The 14,075-nt window shown below is 35.3% G+C and overlaps 3 protein-coding genes across 3 annotated transcripts; 1 reads left to right on the top strand and 2 right to left on the bottom strand.

The window, feature by feature from the left end:
* Positions 1 to 149: 149 nt before the first annotated feature.
* LOC110630268 (isopentenyl-diphosphate Delta-isomerase I) lies at positions 150 to 3,657 on the bottom strand. Its single transcript, XM_021777679.2, has 6 exons — positions 3,336 to 3,657; positions 2,463 to 2,518; positions 1,984 to 2,075; positions 1,093 to 1,195; positions 859 to 996; positions 150 to 613 (listed from the first exon to the last, which is right to left on the bottom strand). Exons 1-6 carry the CDS (start codon positions 3,602 to 3,604, stop codon positions 360 to 362), a joined length of 912 nt encoding a protein of 303 aa, XP_021633371.1. The 5' UTR covers positions 3,605 to 3,657; the 3' UTR covers positions 150 to 359.
* Positions 3,658 to 4,442: 785 nt separating this feature from the next.
* Positions 4,443 to 9,062, bottom strand: LOC110630267 (pentatricopeptide repeat-containing protein At3g22470, mitochondrial). Its single transcript, XM_021777678.2, has 2 exons — positions 6,862 to 9,062; positions 4,443 to 5,166 (listed from the first exon to the last, which is right to left on the bottom strand). The coding sequence occupies exon 1, from the start codon at positions 8,929 to 8,931 to the stop codon at positions 7,174 to 7,176; it is 1,758 nt and encodes a 585-aa protein (XP_021633370.1). The 5' UTR covers positions 8,932 to 9,062; the 3' UTR covers positions 4,443 to 5,166; positions 6,862 to 7,173.
* Positions 9,063 to 9,783: 721 nt separating this feature from the next.
* On the top strand, positions 9,784 to 13,863 carry LOC110629715 (basic leucine zipper and W2 domain-containing protein 2). The gene is made up of 8 exons (XM_021776806.2): positions 9,784 to 9,929; positions 10,508 to 10,531; positions 10,988 to 11,093; positions 11,192 to 11,260; positions 11,991 to 12,484; positions 12,798 to 13,059; positions 13,331 to 13,539; positions 13,630 to 13,863. Exons 1-8 carry the CDS (start codon positions 9,925 to 9,927, stop codon positions 13,694 to 13,696), a joined length of 1,236 nt encoding a protein of 411 aa, XP_021632498.1. The 5' UTR covers positions 9,784 to 9,924; the 3' UTR covers positions 13,697 to 13,863.
* Positions 13,864 to 14,075: the final 212 nt, after the last annotated feature.

Below are 14,075 nucleotides of genomic sequence, written 5' to 3'. Positions count from 1 at the left end.
AAGGATTGATTTTTCTAGATCAAGCAGCTAAAATAACCAAATCAGGTGAAAGGTGTTGGCTCCGTTCCTTGATAAGTTCAGAGGAGCATGTCTTTGATTATATTGTCATTTACAGCATGACACTGAAGGGAGATAATTAAGCCAGTTCATGCTTGAATAGCCAAAACTCCACTTGCTTCATGCCAAATCAAAGATTTCTAAATGCTTTCAGGTAATATCTCGAAGTTTTAACATAACCAGGCTAAAATTACTAAAGGCCATAGCAGCAAAGTAATACTAACTTGTTTAGAACTTACATGACCAAACTTTTATTCAAATAAAGCTACAGTCAAACTTTGCCCCAAATAGATTATATAATATCAAGTTAACTTGTGAATTGTTTTCACGTCAGCAGCTTCTTTGAGTGTCCCCTTTTCGACATGTTCCCACCATTTGAACAAGAAATTGTCCACAACCAGTCTAAACCAAGGTGACAACTTCAAACATTCCTCGCCAACATCCACTTTCTTTAACAGCTCCTTCAACTCATTCCGGTTAACATACTTAACATCAGCTACCTCATCAGGATTTGGATTAACATTAACATCACGAACTATGAAGAGCAGATAATCAACTGCAAATTAATGAGAAAAATAAAGAGTCAACAAGATTCTGGATGGAAACAGTAGCAAGTTACATTCCCAAGTATTATCCTGAAAAAAGAAGTCAAGTTATGATAATCATATAAAGACTACAACATGATTCTGTTGGAGCCCCTGCATATTTTCAGTAGGAATGCAATGATGAAGTATGATTTCCAAATCAAAGATAAAAGCATAATACTAAAAGGAGTGACATAAATCAAATTTAAAATATTACGTTCATGCTCTCCCCATTTTCCATCAGAAGGCGCCTTGTATAGCATGCGTCCTAGTGGGGTAAACTGATCGACTGGAACATCTTCCGCAGGGATACCAAGCTCATCCAGAAGCTTCCTTTGCGCAGCATTTCTAACACCTGATGAAGGGAAAAGGAAACAGGAAATGAAAACAATTACTGACCTCCCATCAAAAGCAAGTAGAGTGGATGTGTTACAAGCATAGAAATATATACCAAGAGCATCCTCATCAATAAGCTCAGATTCACGATATAGAGGATGACTGCAGCAAGTGTTCGTCCACACAAGCGGGAATGTCACCTTTGTAGCAGAGCGTTGCTGTTAAGAAAACAAAGACAAATGTATGTTACCTCAACATCTCATTGGTTTTAACAAAATAATTGCCAACAAAATATGAGTAACCTGTCAAATGTAGCCAATCTTCCAGCCCCAATTGCAGATTGATTGCTTTTACATATATATTTTAGTTGCTATGTACAAATCCTCAGGTCACAAATGGTCAATTAACTTGTGCAGTTTACACAAACTGTTCTTTACAGAAAATAACACTTAAAACAGAGTTTCCTTCTTACCATTCAGTTTCTCAATCAAATGTTTTTTTTTTTAAGTTCCAATCACAGATTAACAGCAAGTCTCATGTCCTTTCAATCAATGAATAGCTTTAGATTTGTGAAATTCAGCTGCCTGCTTGATGTGGACAATTGAATTGGTAATATATAAATCCTAGCTTAATACTATTAAATAACTTAGGTTAACTATTTTGGGCCAAGTGAAAAATGAGTCCAAAAATTATTTGGATTAGTTTGGACCGAATTGTTACAAAATTTGTCCTCTGAGCATTTAAAGTTCCTTTGCATACTGATAACAACTTCATTCTCAAGCATCTTCTACTGAATGTGTTTTAGAAACTAATAGTAATAATAAGATTCAAAGTTTACATATCACTACTTCCATCATCAAAAGTACCGTGAGCAATAAATACCAATTCTGCTGTTTAAGATGATGATGCAGAAAATAGAAAGTGAAATGACTTCGGATTCCACATTCTGAAGTCTCAACCCTTAAGTGCAAGCAACTATATTTTAACTTCCATAGTGACAACATACCTGGAGGAGTAGCTCATAGTTTGAGTTAAAGAGAAATACGCTAAAAGCTCTATGTAATGAGTTCCCCTTCAAAATATTTTCCCATAAATGACCTGCAAATTCAGGAAGAACCAGATTATGACAAAACCAAACTGACAATTGTTTGTGGCCTATGTAAAGGAATATACTCATAATACACAGTAGAAAACATCAAAATTATCCATCCAAGACATGAGGTAATCAGGTAGCAACCTTCAAATTACTATAAATAGAGCAACCAAAAATGGATTTCTAATTAATTGTAAGATTTCAACTTCAAGATTTTCTCTTTCTTTTTTCAAACAAATTGCTTTGTATTATTACATTAAGCAAAACATCCAAACTATTCACATGTAAATATTAAAACATGAGTAGCTACAGTCACTTGTTATTAAGTCCCCCAAAAAATTGTGGCACAGAAAATAATCTACAGAAAGTCATGACAGGAAAACTTTACTTACAACTATATTTGGAAGCATGACCAACAGCACGATCATTCTCATCTACTAAAATGCATCTGCAGGCAATTAAAACAGGAGAAAGATACTCAAACCACAAGTTTTACATTTCACAGCGGACGCAGAATAACAAATGGTTAAGGTCCTTTTCACTTTCCCCCCTTTCTGTACTTTCTTTCAACTTGCAACCACAGTCAAATAGCAAGAATCACATATTCAGAAAATTGAATTAAAGAACGTTACTAACCCAAATGTATAAAGTGGATCCAGCTTTTATCCAAAACCATGGGACTTCAGAAAAACCAAACTTTGTCTAACAAACTCTTTTGTCCAACTAAACCAACTGCTTGCAAAATACAATAACAACAGCTAACAGATCTGAAATCTTATTCCTCAGTTATTGCTTTACTCCAATAAAAGATCAACATTTGACAAGAGGCATACATTCATTCAACTAAACTCAGCCATATAAATTTAAGACATTTTTCTTATATTTTTTTTCCTTTTCCATTGTTGAGTAATAAAAATTGCAGACAGTCAGATCCTTCATTTCTATTTGCGATAATCGGAAACCAAATTGAACCCAGAAAATTAATTAGAAAAATATAACTGAAACACAATAAAAAGTGAAAATTTTATACCTAAAAAGTACAGTTTTCTTGCTAAAAACTCAAAAACCTATAACAAACTTACGAAATATAATAAAGTCAAACCAGCACTGTAACACAAAGAGAGACATGTGAAACACAAGGAAACAAAAGAGTCCAAATAAAAAGCCAGATTCTCGTGATTAAAACTTTTTTCCGAAATCCCGGAAAACCACAAAGTACATAAACTGCAGAAACAATGCAAAAGAGAAGATGGGAAGGAACAGACTCATCCTCAAACATGAGGCGTCTCTGGACATCATCCATGCCAGCATCAGGAGCATCACCCATGGTGGAAGTAGAGGTGGTTGCAGGTTGAGAGGACGAAAATACCCTGAACAAGGAAGAAGAGTGTTTAATATTAAGAGGGAATCGGAGGAGAGAGGGAAGGGCAAAATGGGAAGAGAGGTAGTGAGAAGCAGAGGAGGAGGGAAGCGTTGAGGAGGAGAATTTGGTGGCGCTGGTGGGGGTATTTAGAAGGCGAGTGCCGAGAGGCATTAGTCTCTCTCTCTTTTGTTTTTTTTGGTTTATAATTTTGTAATTATTATTCTGGTTTTCGTTTGCTATATGGGAATGGAGCGATCACCCATTAAAGTCTCCGCCTAACGCCAAGCCAATAATTAATGGCTCTTTATTTATTTGCTATTTCTTACAATTTTTTTTTTATTTTTTATGTTTTATTATTTATTGGTCAATAATTGAATCAAGATAATTATTTTAATGTACACAAATTAAAATTCAATTCGTTATTTCAAGATTTTCACATATAAAAATAATAAACATGTTTCTTGTATTAAAATATTATATATATAAATAATCTATTTAAACTTATATCAATGAGAATTTGAAAGGATATTATAAATTATATAATATATATAATTATCATGAAATATTTATTAATAAATAACTGAAAATTTTAAAAATTCTCTCTTATTTTTTATCTTAAAAATATCAAATTATATAATTTTTTATTTACTCCATCCATTTCATAATTTTTATTTATATTTTTTCATTTTCTTTTTTTAAACTATAAATTAATTATTATAACACTATTTAATTTTATTTGAAATATATCTAATAAAATTTAAAACAAATATAATTAAAAAGTTAATAACAAATTGTATAAATATTTATTTTGCAGTATATATTTACTCCATCCATTAATTTTTCTGTTTGATTTGGCCCCATTCCATTACATAATGGTCATTCATTAATTAATTACTCTTAAATTAGGTACCCAAGCAATTTTGAACGGCATTTCAACCCTCCAATGCCATCAGACTAATTAAGATAAATAAGAAACTAGCTAAAACACAAGAGTAGAAGAAGAAGAGATGCATGCTAAAGGTAAGCTATTCACAATCACTCTTAAATCTATAGACTAACAAAAGGTCAGCTTCCATTGAAACTGTTACATTCATTCTATGCCATCAAATCAATTCCTCCAAACTGAGGAGGATCTCTCAATAGAACATTACTTGCCCCTTCCATTCTCAACCATCTTCTTCAACAATTTTCCACAGTTCATAATTGCAGAATAGCCAGAAACATTAAACTTGATGTCCTCTGCTCCCCGTCTCTTCATATAATTCCACTGCTTCAGCAACTTGACCTCTATACATAGTCCTACGATAACTTGCAATATCAAGCTTAATACCAAGTTTAAGGATTCTTCCCAACCAGAGAATCCATAGCCCATCTTCTGACCCAAGAGAACAGATTCAATCCTTCTTGTTTTCCAGACAATCAAGATGTAAAAACCTAGCAATTCCATTCGTTTCAACTGCTGGAACTCAAATTTGTCAATTTTAATTGATGTTGTTCTTGACTTCCTTACGTATAGGAACTATCTTACTAATCTTTAATAAAAACGGGAGATGTAATTACAAATAAATAATGAGGTAGGAGATCAATTCAATTCATAACCATTTCCACTTCTTGTTGAAAATGAAAGCTCCTCAAGCTGAAGCTAGAGTAGCTACTGAAACACTTTGCCATGCCATTATTATCATCATCGTCTTTGATCTCCTTCCAGAAAGTAGCAAACTGGCACTCATGCACTAAAGCGTATACAAGTAAGAGTTGGAAAGAAGCAAACAGAAGATGCAGAAGATATTCCAACTGTGTTGAATACAATGCCAAAAGCTTCACATTCAACTATTGTAAAAACTTTTGGTATATATAAAAAAGAAAAAGTAAAAACCTAAAACGGTAGGACACTGCCATGAGATGCCTAAGGATTTGCACCGTCTATTTATAAATTTTAGTCGGTGTTTCATCATATTAAGAACTTTTTGAATCATTAAACAACAAACCACTCTGCCTCCTTTTTTGTACACGTGAAGAAAACTTGTGAAAAGAACAACCATCAGTATTAACTTGCAGAAACTAATCATGAAAGTTCCATGAAAGTTTTAAGTTCCTTACTGATGACCGCTGGATTTCTCCATCCCGGTCTGAGGCCAGGCCCATGATGGCAGCCCATTACTTGGAGGCCCTCCAGTCTCTCGCATGAACCAGGACCAGCCCGCTCAGCCTTAAAGACCGGGGACCACCCAAACCCCCCAGTCAGACCGGCCCAGCCCATTTGGCCCTGAGACCGGACCACCACTGGATTCGGTCTCTTTCTCTCCAACCCTGTCGTGAGAGGAAAGGACAATAAGCCCAATCACTTCGTAGCCTTGTCCACTCGCGTGCCGGAGGGAATTAAATGGCCGCCTGACATAGGGATGGTCACTGCATTATCCGTACGTACGAGTCCATACGACAGAAAATGTGGTCCTGTAGCAGAAAGGTCGTGACACACCACTGGAAAAGCAGGATAAAAGGAGAGACACCCTCCCCACAGGCTAAGTTTTTTTTTTAAGCTAACAGAACCATTTGTAAACCCGATTTTCTAGATCTCAGATCATCACTTACCAACTAGCTACAATCCTAAACATGTCTCTTTTTAAGGCATCCTAAGAAGAAACATTTTCCTCCATCAGTTTTGAGTTGCACATATATCAATTAAAGATATAATAGTATACAAGGCTAGGTAAAAGTTTAGAACTTTATATTAGAGACTCAAATTTCAAGATGAATGTAAAATAGGCCAACCACATAGAAAATAATTAACAATATGCAATATGCAGGAAATTTGAGCTACTTATGTGAACATGTAAAAAATGATGTTAAAGCATAAGTCTAAAAAGAGATCCTATCAGTGTCAATATTATAAGAAAAAGTCATAGATATTCAAAGTTATCTACTCCTCTCTAACAGAATTTGTGCCCAGTGGATTGCCTTGACATTTTGCTGCAAGAAAAATGGCTATTCATAGGCCAGATCCCCAAATCCTTGAGAAACTAGTTTATTTAGGAGCCAATCTTGATGCAAAGCAACATATATGGAGGCATACATCCCACATATGAAATGCCCACAAAGCCACAAATCGATGAGCCTCAAAAACTTGGAAAAAGGAATCACTAGTTATAAATTTGCCAAAGCTATTCAGGAAGAATTGGGGAAAAAACAGTAAGATAATAGATGTAGGACAATCTCAGTAACTTTTTCAGTTAATGGAATTCGGATGCTGAATCAATTGTCCCATTGCATTTAGGAAACGCTAATTCATTGCAATCCTATTGTGTGAACAACCTATAATACAAGGTCTATGCTACTCCTAACAGGTTTCTCTACACAGCAAAAGCAACTAATTAGCAGCATCATTCTCCTGTTAAAAGAGATTGAAGAAATAATAAACAATAACTTACAGAAGATTAAGGCTCCTTGCAATTTGTTGCATTCACTGAAGAGATGTTAAATATGAATATCTCACTTCATTACTATAAATAGCTCCACTACCAAGCCTGTTGTGGTTGCATTTGTAGAAGTCCCCTCGCCAACCATCAAGAAAGAATTCTGCTGGCTTTTGATGCACCCTTGTGGTGAAGAAATCCTTGGATAATCACCTTATAAAGAGCAACGATCTATGTGCAGCCATCCTCCTCCAGATTAGTTTACCTTTTTCTGCTGCATTTAGTAGTACTTTCTTAGTAGAGGCCATTGATTGTCATAATATATGTTCAAACATCAGGATGCAACCCTTTAACAGAAAGACCAGAAACCAGTTCCTTTGCATCTTCAAGCCTTCCAGCTTTGCACATACCACCAATCAGGATATTATAGATCACATCATTAGGCTTCAACTGGCTCTTTTTCATAGCTTCATATACAGTCAATGCCTCATCAATATACCCTTGCTTGCAGAAGCCGTCAAGCAAGGTTGAGTGTGTAATAATATCTGGAGGACAGCCAAGAGAACTCATTTCCCTGAAAAGCTTTTCTGCAGAGTGAGGCCTCCCTACCTGGCATAAGCCTCTTATGAGAGTGGTATAAGTAATAGAATTAGGAATTAAACCTTTACAAGGCATTTCGTCAAAAAGTTGCTTTGCCTCTTCAATTCTATAACTCTTACAGTATCCTTTAATCAAGATGTTATAACTAAGAACGTCAGGTTCAGAACCCTTGCAAACCATTATATCAAATACTTTTCTGGCCTCATCAATTTGGTTTTGGAGACAATTGCCATCTATCAATGAATTGTAAGTAACAACATTGGGCTTTATACCTCTTTGGATCATTATATTGAAAATACCTTGAGCCTCTGAAACCATTCCTTTCTTGCAAAACACATCAACCAATATGCTGAAGGTTACAACATCAGGAGTGATGTTTTGCATGAGCATTTCATTCAACAAAGTTGAAGATTCCTTCCATTGGCTTGAATTACAAAGACCATGGATTAAGGAGCTATAAGCAATAACATCAAGCTTCATGCCCCTTTGAATCATCTTACCATAAACACCTTGTGCCGCCAAAACCTTTCCTTCCTTACAAAGTGCATCCACCAATATACTGAAGGTAACTACATCCGGTGCAATGTTCCACTCTGGCATTTCTATGTATAGTATAGATGCTTGCTTCCATTGCCCCAAATTGCAAGCACCATAAATTAAGGAATTGTAAGTGACAACTGTAGGTGAAATCCCAATACTTTTCATTTGAGAGAAGAGTTCTAAAGCCTCAACAACTAGTCTATCCTTGCAAAGGGTGTCAATGATTGTACTGTATGCCACCACCTCGGGCTCACAACCTCTCTCGACCATTTTCTTCATCCAACCAATTGCTGTGGTGGTTTTCCTAATTTTACATAAACCATTTACTATCATAGAATGAGTATATACAGTAGGTTGATACCCTCTTGATACCATCTCATCTAAAAGTTCCACTGCTTGAACAATTTTACCCTCTATACATAGTCCATTAATTAAGGTATTCAACGTTACAACAGTGGGGTGAAATCCAAGCTTAATAATTTTTCCTAAAACTGAGAACCCAAAATCCACAAGATGCAAATGGCAGTAGCAATTAATCAAGATGGTCAGAGTATATACATTATATGAGATTCCTAGCAATTCAATTTTTTTAGACAAAGAAACCACAGTGTCATAATGCTTCATTCGCATAAGCGCAGTTAACAACTGATTAAATTGCTTAATAGAAGGCAAAGGATTCAAACGAAGCATATGATCAAAGGAAGCTAAGGCATCATCTAAGTTACTAAATGAACCATTTTCGCATTTATCTCTCAGATAATCAACAAAGCTCGTATCTTTATATCTAAAAGTGAAAGTAGAAGAAGAAACGCAGGCGATGGAATTGGTAAACAATAAACCTGGCAATTGAACAATACTCATTTCTATATCTTGTCGAAAACGAAAACTCCTAAACGCTGAGGCTGAAGAAAAAATGGCCAAAATGTTTCGCCGACTCAGTAGCATCTTCTGTATATCTGTCTAGGAAGACAGGCTCGTGTCCACGGCTGCTGCTAGCAGTAGCTGCCAGAGCATGAGAGTCGAAGAGAGGAAGAGGGCAATGTCGGACAATGTTAGATTGTTAGTTACTCGCTGTTCCTTGGTCTCCCCCTGAAAAAATTTAAGGGCATGGACCCTAATTTTAGGGGCGCATTGTTTTGGGTCAGCCTCACTTTGGGGTGGGCCGGATCATTGGGCTCGGACTACGCAATTGCAAATCAAGCCAACTCAAAATTATACACAAAAATTCAATCAATTTTTTCCTTAAAATTTTCATTTAAATTAAATTTTTTATTTTTTAACTAACAATTTTATTTTTAAAGAAAATAAAATTATATACAATTTTGTTAAATTTATTTAAATTGTTTCTTACGAAATTATTGGTTAAATAATTTATTTATTAATTAATATACCTACAAATTTTGTGTTTTATAGATTTTTTTTTCTATTTTTCCGTTTATATAACACCAATTCCTCGAAATTCTACTAAATCCAATTATATATTTTTAATAATTATACTTGAATTCTTTTTCTTAAAGTGTATCAGACCTTATAGTAATAAGTGTTAATCTATAGTTTGTTTATAAATACTTTTAACAATTCTGTAAATTTTATTTATTTTATATAAAATGAAATATGAAATTAATTTAGAGTCATCATTATATAAAATAATTGTATTATTTAACTAATAATTTAATAAATTATTGGGCCTTTTTTATTCCTTCAGAAGGCCTTCGTGTTTTTAAAGCAGTTATTTATTTCTATTTTATTTTATAATTATATTTTCTCTCTCTACTTTTTCTCCCTCTATAAAGGTTAATATCACCGTCCTAAAAATCTCCCATCTCTCTCTCTCTCTCTCTCTCTTTTCCCCCTCCCTCTTTATTCTCTCTCTCCCAAATCGCACTTTCCCAAATCTCTCAGAGTCTTCCATCCTCCGATCCCTAATCGTCTTGGTTTATGAGGTACCTTTACTCCCTTTATCTTCTCTATTCTATTCGCACATCGATCGATATGTTTATTTGCCTGCACTTCTGGATATATTGAGCTTATCGCTGCAGCTAGCTCCGGATCTGTTTTTTTTTTTGTTGCATCGCGGTTAACCTAAAAAGATCTAGTATTTATGATTCTTTTTCCTGTAATTCTTCTTTTTTTTTTCCTGTTCATTTAGGTTGGTGATAAATTTTGCTTTGTTCCGAAAATTATGTGTTCATTTGTCATATTGTTTTTCTATGATGATCATATTCAAGAGTAGTTCTAGAGTTTGATTTGTAAGGTTCTTTGGAGAGAAGAAAGTAAATGGGATTCTTTTTTCTTTTGCTAAGAATGTTAATTGTGCCTATATCTGATCCTTATTTGATTGTTGAATTTTATGTAAAATATTTACGGATGGTGTTAATGTTTATAATAATTTGTATTGTGTCTTTTGTTCGTTCTGTAAATTATCAAAATATTTAATCCACTTTTTATTATATGGAAAGGGAAAAATTAACGGTACTTACTGATTGCCTTTTTTTTATTCTCGTTTTTTATTCATTTGCAGCTCAAAGGAGAGACCCACTCTTGGGTAAGTCGCTATTACCTGTTCACTTCTGGTCTCCACTTCGAAATTCCTCTTATGCGATTTTACCTTGAGCTACCTTTTTCCTTTTTTAAATGAAACTTATGGGATTGCTGAGAAGCATGGAAAACTAGGTGTCTTGTGGTTGTGGCTTTAACTTTTCTGGCAATCGTTTAGCCGTATTGTTGAAACAGGCACTATCAAGTTCGTTAATAAATCATCAGGATCATTGATTTTGTTGAATCTGGAGTCTTTCACATCTACTAATGTTATGAAATTTAAATATGTAGTGCTCATACTCAAGTTAAAAAAGAAAAAGTTTTCTACTTTAGCACTTTTGATCTGTGTTTATAACATAAGAAGGATATGGTGGAAATTAAGTAAATATATGTTAAATATATGAAGTTCTCCATTTTATTCCTGCATGAAATTTTTTTGGTTCAAATTTGTTGTCATGTACAGTGGCACGCGGATTAAGACCCGCAAACGGAACATTGCAGCACCGCTGGACCCTGCAGCATTTGCGGATGCAGTGGTCCAGATATATCTGGATAATGCTGGTGATTTGGTAATATTTTCCCAATGCATTCACTATGTTTTTGGTTTTTCTTTTGCAATGTTCAGGTAGTTAATCTTGTTGAAGTAAATAAAATTCATTATGTGCAGGAACTTATTGCTAAGAGCATTGAGTCTTCCGACCTTAACTTCTCAAGATACGGTGATACCTTTTTTGAGGCAAGTTTATTTGTTTAGTACATAAGTTTGAAATTGTCAATTTCTTCCATTTAAGATGTAGATCCACATGGAGAGAAAATTGAGTTTTTTTGAGAAAGCTAGATATGAAGTGCATCTAATTGGCTTGTAATAATGCTCTGAGAATAGCAATTTTTTTGTTGCATACTCATGGATGTAAAAAGCATCATATAATCAGAACTCTAAATAACTGATACTTAGGATCCTAAATTATTTGCATTATGTCTTTTGTGGAAATGGAACTTTCTGCAGCATCATGGTTCACAATTCACATGATTCTTTTCTCTAGATTGGAATTTTCTGTTAAAATTGATCAGTTCTGTCTTCAAGTTGGTAATATCATCTGGCGAGATGGTAAGTAGCAGCGTTTAGTCGTATTGGAAAGTAAGTGCCTTATGGATGCTGGTGTGCTGCTTCAGTTGTCTCTGCTTTACCAGCTTGCTGATGGTGCTGTACTGAATGATATATGTATAAATGTGTGTGTGCGCGCGCGCGCCCGTGTGTCTGTCTGTCTGTCTGTGTTTAAATTTGTAATTGGGCACTAGGCGTTCATTTTTCTCTGTTGTTGATTGATCGATTTGTGCACAGTTGTTGATTTTCCAATTTCACTTGTGCTTTTGTTTTTGTTTTTCCTGTTTTTTTTTTTTTTTTCGTTTTACACTATGCAAATACCTAATAATCTATGAGAATCTAATTCGTTGTATGTGTGCAGGTTGTTTTCACAGGAGGCCGAACACAACCTGGCACGACAAAACCTGATGAGGGGGACCACCATCCTTACTCTATAATACACTGTGATCCTAAGCGTGAAGTCATCTTACCATCTGTAATATATATACAGAAAATATTGCGCCGCAAGCCATTCCTCATAAAGAACCTTGAAAATGTTATGCGAAGATTCTTGCAGTCGCTGGAACTCTTTGAGGAAAATGAAAGGAAGAAATTGGCCATTTTCACAGCACTTGCATTCTCCCAGAAACTATCTGGGCTTCCACCAGAGACTGTGTTCCAGCCTCTGCTCAAGGATAATCTTGTGGGCAAAGGGCTAGTTCTTTCATTTATAACAGACTTCTTTAAGGAATATCTGGTTGATAATAGCCTTGATGATTTGATTTCAATCCTCAAGCGGGGTAAGGTGGAGGACAATCTTCTGGACTTCTTTCCATCTGCAAAGCGCTCAGCTGAATGTTTCTCTGAGCATTTCACGTGAGTTTTTCTCCTTACCTTTGAATTTAATTGCTATTTGATGAGTTTCTTACAGATTTTGCATGTACATATGTTTTGAGTATTTTTCTGTGTCTAATGTGCATTGTGACCCTTCTTTTTCAGTATTTCTCTGTAGTCTGTACTTTGTCTAAATTTTTGTTGCATTATTTACCTGTAAAAAATTTGTACATTGTTGAAATAATTTGGCTTTGCCTGTGTTCATGATCCTTTTGGCCAGTCATATAATTCATGCTACCTCTCCTTGGTTTATACCTTGGAACTTATTGTTTTCTACTCGTCCTTGATTTTTCAGCAAGGAAGGGCTTGTACCATTGGTTGAATATAATGAAAAGAAAACATTTGAGGTTACACTGAAAGAAATGAAATCTGCATTAACAACCCAGATAGCAGAGGAAGCTGATATAAGTGAAGTTATAGATGCTGTCAAGCAACGGATTAGAGATGCTAAACTCCCAGACATTGAGGTTGTGCGTGTATTGTGGGATGTTTTAATGGATGCTGTTCAGTGGTCAGGTAAGAATCAGCAGCAGAATGCAAATTCAGCTTTGCGCCAGGTATGATTTTAGTTCCTCTTGTATATATATATATGTATAAACTTTAATGCTGTTTCAATAGACTGATGAGGTGTAAAAGAAGGAATTCTGAATTCCTTGATCAATATTCCATTGTGGTATGCCAGTTGTTACAGTCTTGCAGAAGTAGAATTTCTTTGTGAACATGTGGCAAGTACTCTTAAGAGTAATTCATTGTTTAACTGCTTGTGACATTTTGGAGAGAGAGAGAGAGAGAGAGACCTTGTTGAGGAGGCTGCTTTCTAAAATGCAGGTGAAAACATGGGCAGAACTGTTAAATACCTTCTGCACGAATGGAAAGCTTGAGCTGGAACTCATGTACAAGGTTCAGATGCAGTGCTATGAGGATGCTAAGCTGATGAAGTTGTTTCCTGAGATAGTGAGGTCTCTTTATGATCAGGATGTCCTTGCGGAAGACACCATTCTTCACTGGTTCCGCAAAGGAACAAACCCAAAGGGCAGGTATGTTAAGTTTATTGGGACCGTTATTTGGGTATTTAGTTACGTAGAAAGTATGGGATATTGTATTCATGTGCTTTTACAATTTTATAGGCAAACTTTTGTGAAGGCCCTGGAGCCCTTTGTTAATTGGCTGGAAGAGGCAGAAGAAGAGGAATAATTGCAGCTGCTGGTCATATGGCATTCCAGTTTGTTCCATGTTCTATTTACTATACATTCCCAAGATACTATTATTAGCTATTTAACTCATAAAGTTGCAGCTTTCGTAATATTTGTGATGATGTATTTATAAACCCGTTTATGGTTAATTACTCTACCCTTACTCTATCTCTTTCTCTCAACTGTGGGATTCCTTAGCGTATGGCAATGGTGTTTCCGTGTTTATATTGGTAATTAATCGCCAAATTAGTGTATTGTTTATTGCTACATGGCATTGACTGCAGAGGGCGACAGGCTCCAAATTTCATCAGAAAACCCTTTTTTGGGGGAAATATAATGGCATGCTGTACTTTGTTATTGGCGAAACTTAGGGGTTTTGG

Source organism: Manihot esculenta, chromosome 13, assembly GCF_001659605.2.
Source record: "Manihot esculenta cultivar AM560-2 chromosome 13, M.esculenta_v8, whole genome shotgun sequence".
Lineage (NCBI taxonomy): Eukaryota > Viridiplantae > Streptophyta > Magnoliopsida > Malpighiales > Euphorbiaceae > Manihot > Manihot esculenta.
This window is presented reverse-complemented; position numbering and strand designations above follow the sequence as displayed.

Coding starts and splice junctions, on each gene's coding strand:
- LOC110630268 (XM_021777679.2), bottom strand. CDS start 3,604: ATGCCTCTCGGCACTCGCCTTCTAAATACCCCCACCAGCGCCACCAAA. Junction 2,076..2,462: donor TCATGCTTCCAAATATAGTT/GTAAGTAAAGTT, acceptor CTGAATTTGCAG/GTCATTTATGGGAAAATATT. Junction 1,196..1,983: donor ACTATGAGCTACTCCTCCAG/GTATGTTGTCAC, acceptor TTTTCTTAACAG/CAACGCTCTGCTACAAAGGT.
- LOC110630267 (XM_021777678.2), bottom strand. CDS start 8,931: ATGCTACTGAGTCGGCGAAACATTTTGGCCATTTTTTCTTCAGCCTCA.
- LOC110629715 (XM_021776806.2), top strand. Junction 11,094..11,191: donor TGGATAATGCTGGTGATTTG/GTAATATTTTCC, acceptor CATTATGTGCAG/GAACTTATTGCTAAGAGCAT. Junction 12,485..12,797: donor TGTTTCTCTGAGCATTTCAC/GTGAGTTTTTCT, acceptor TTGATTTTTCAG/CAAGGAAGGGCTTGTACCAT.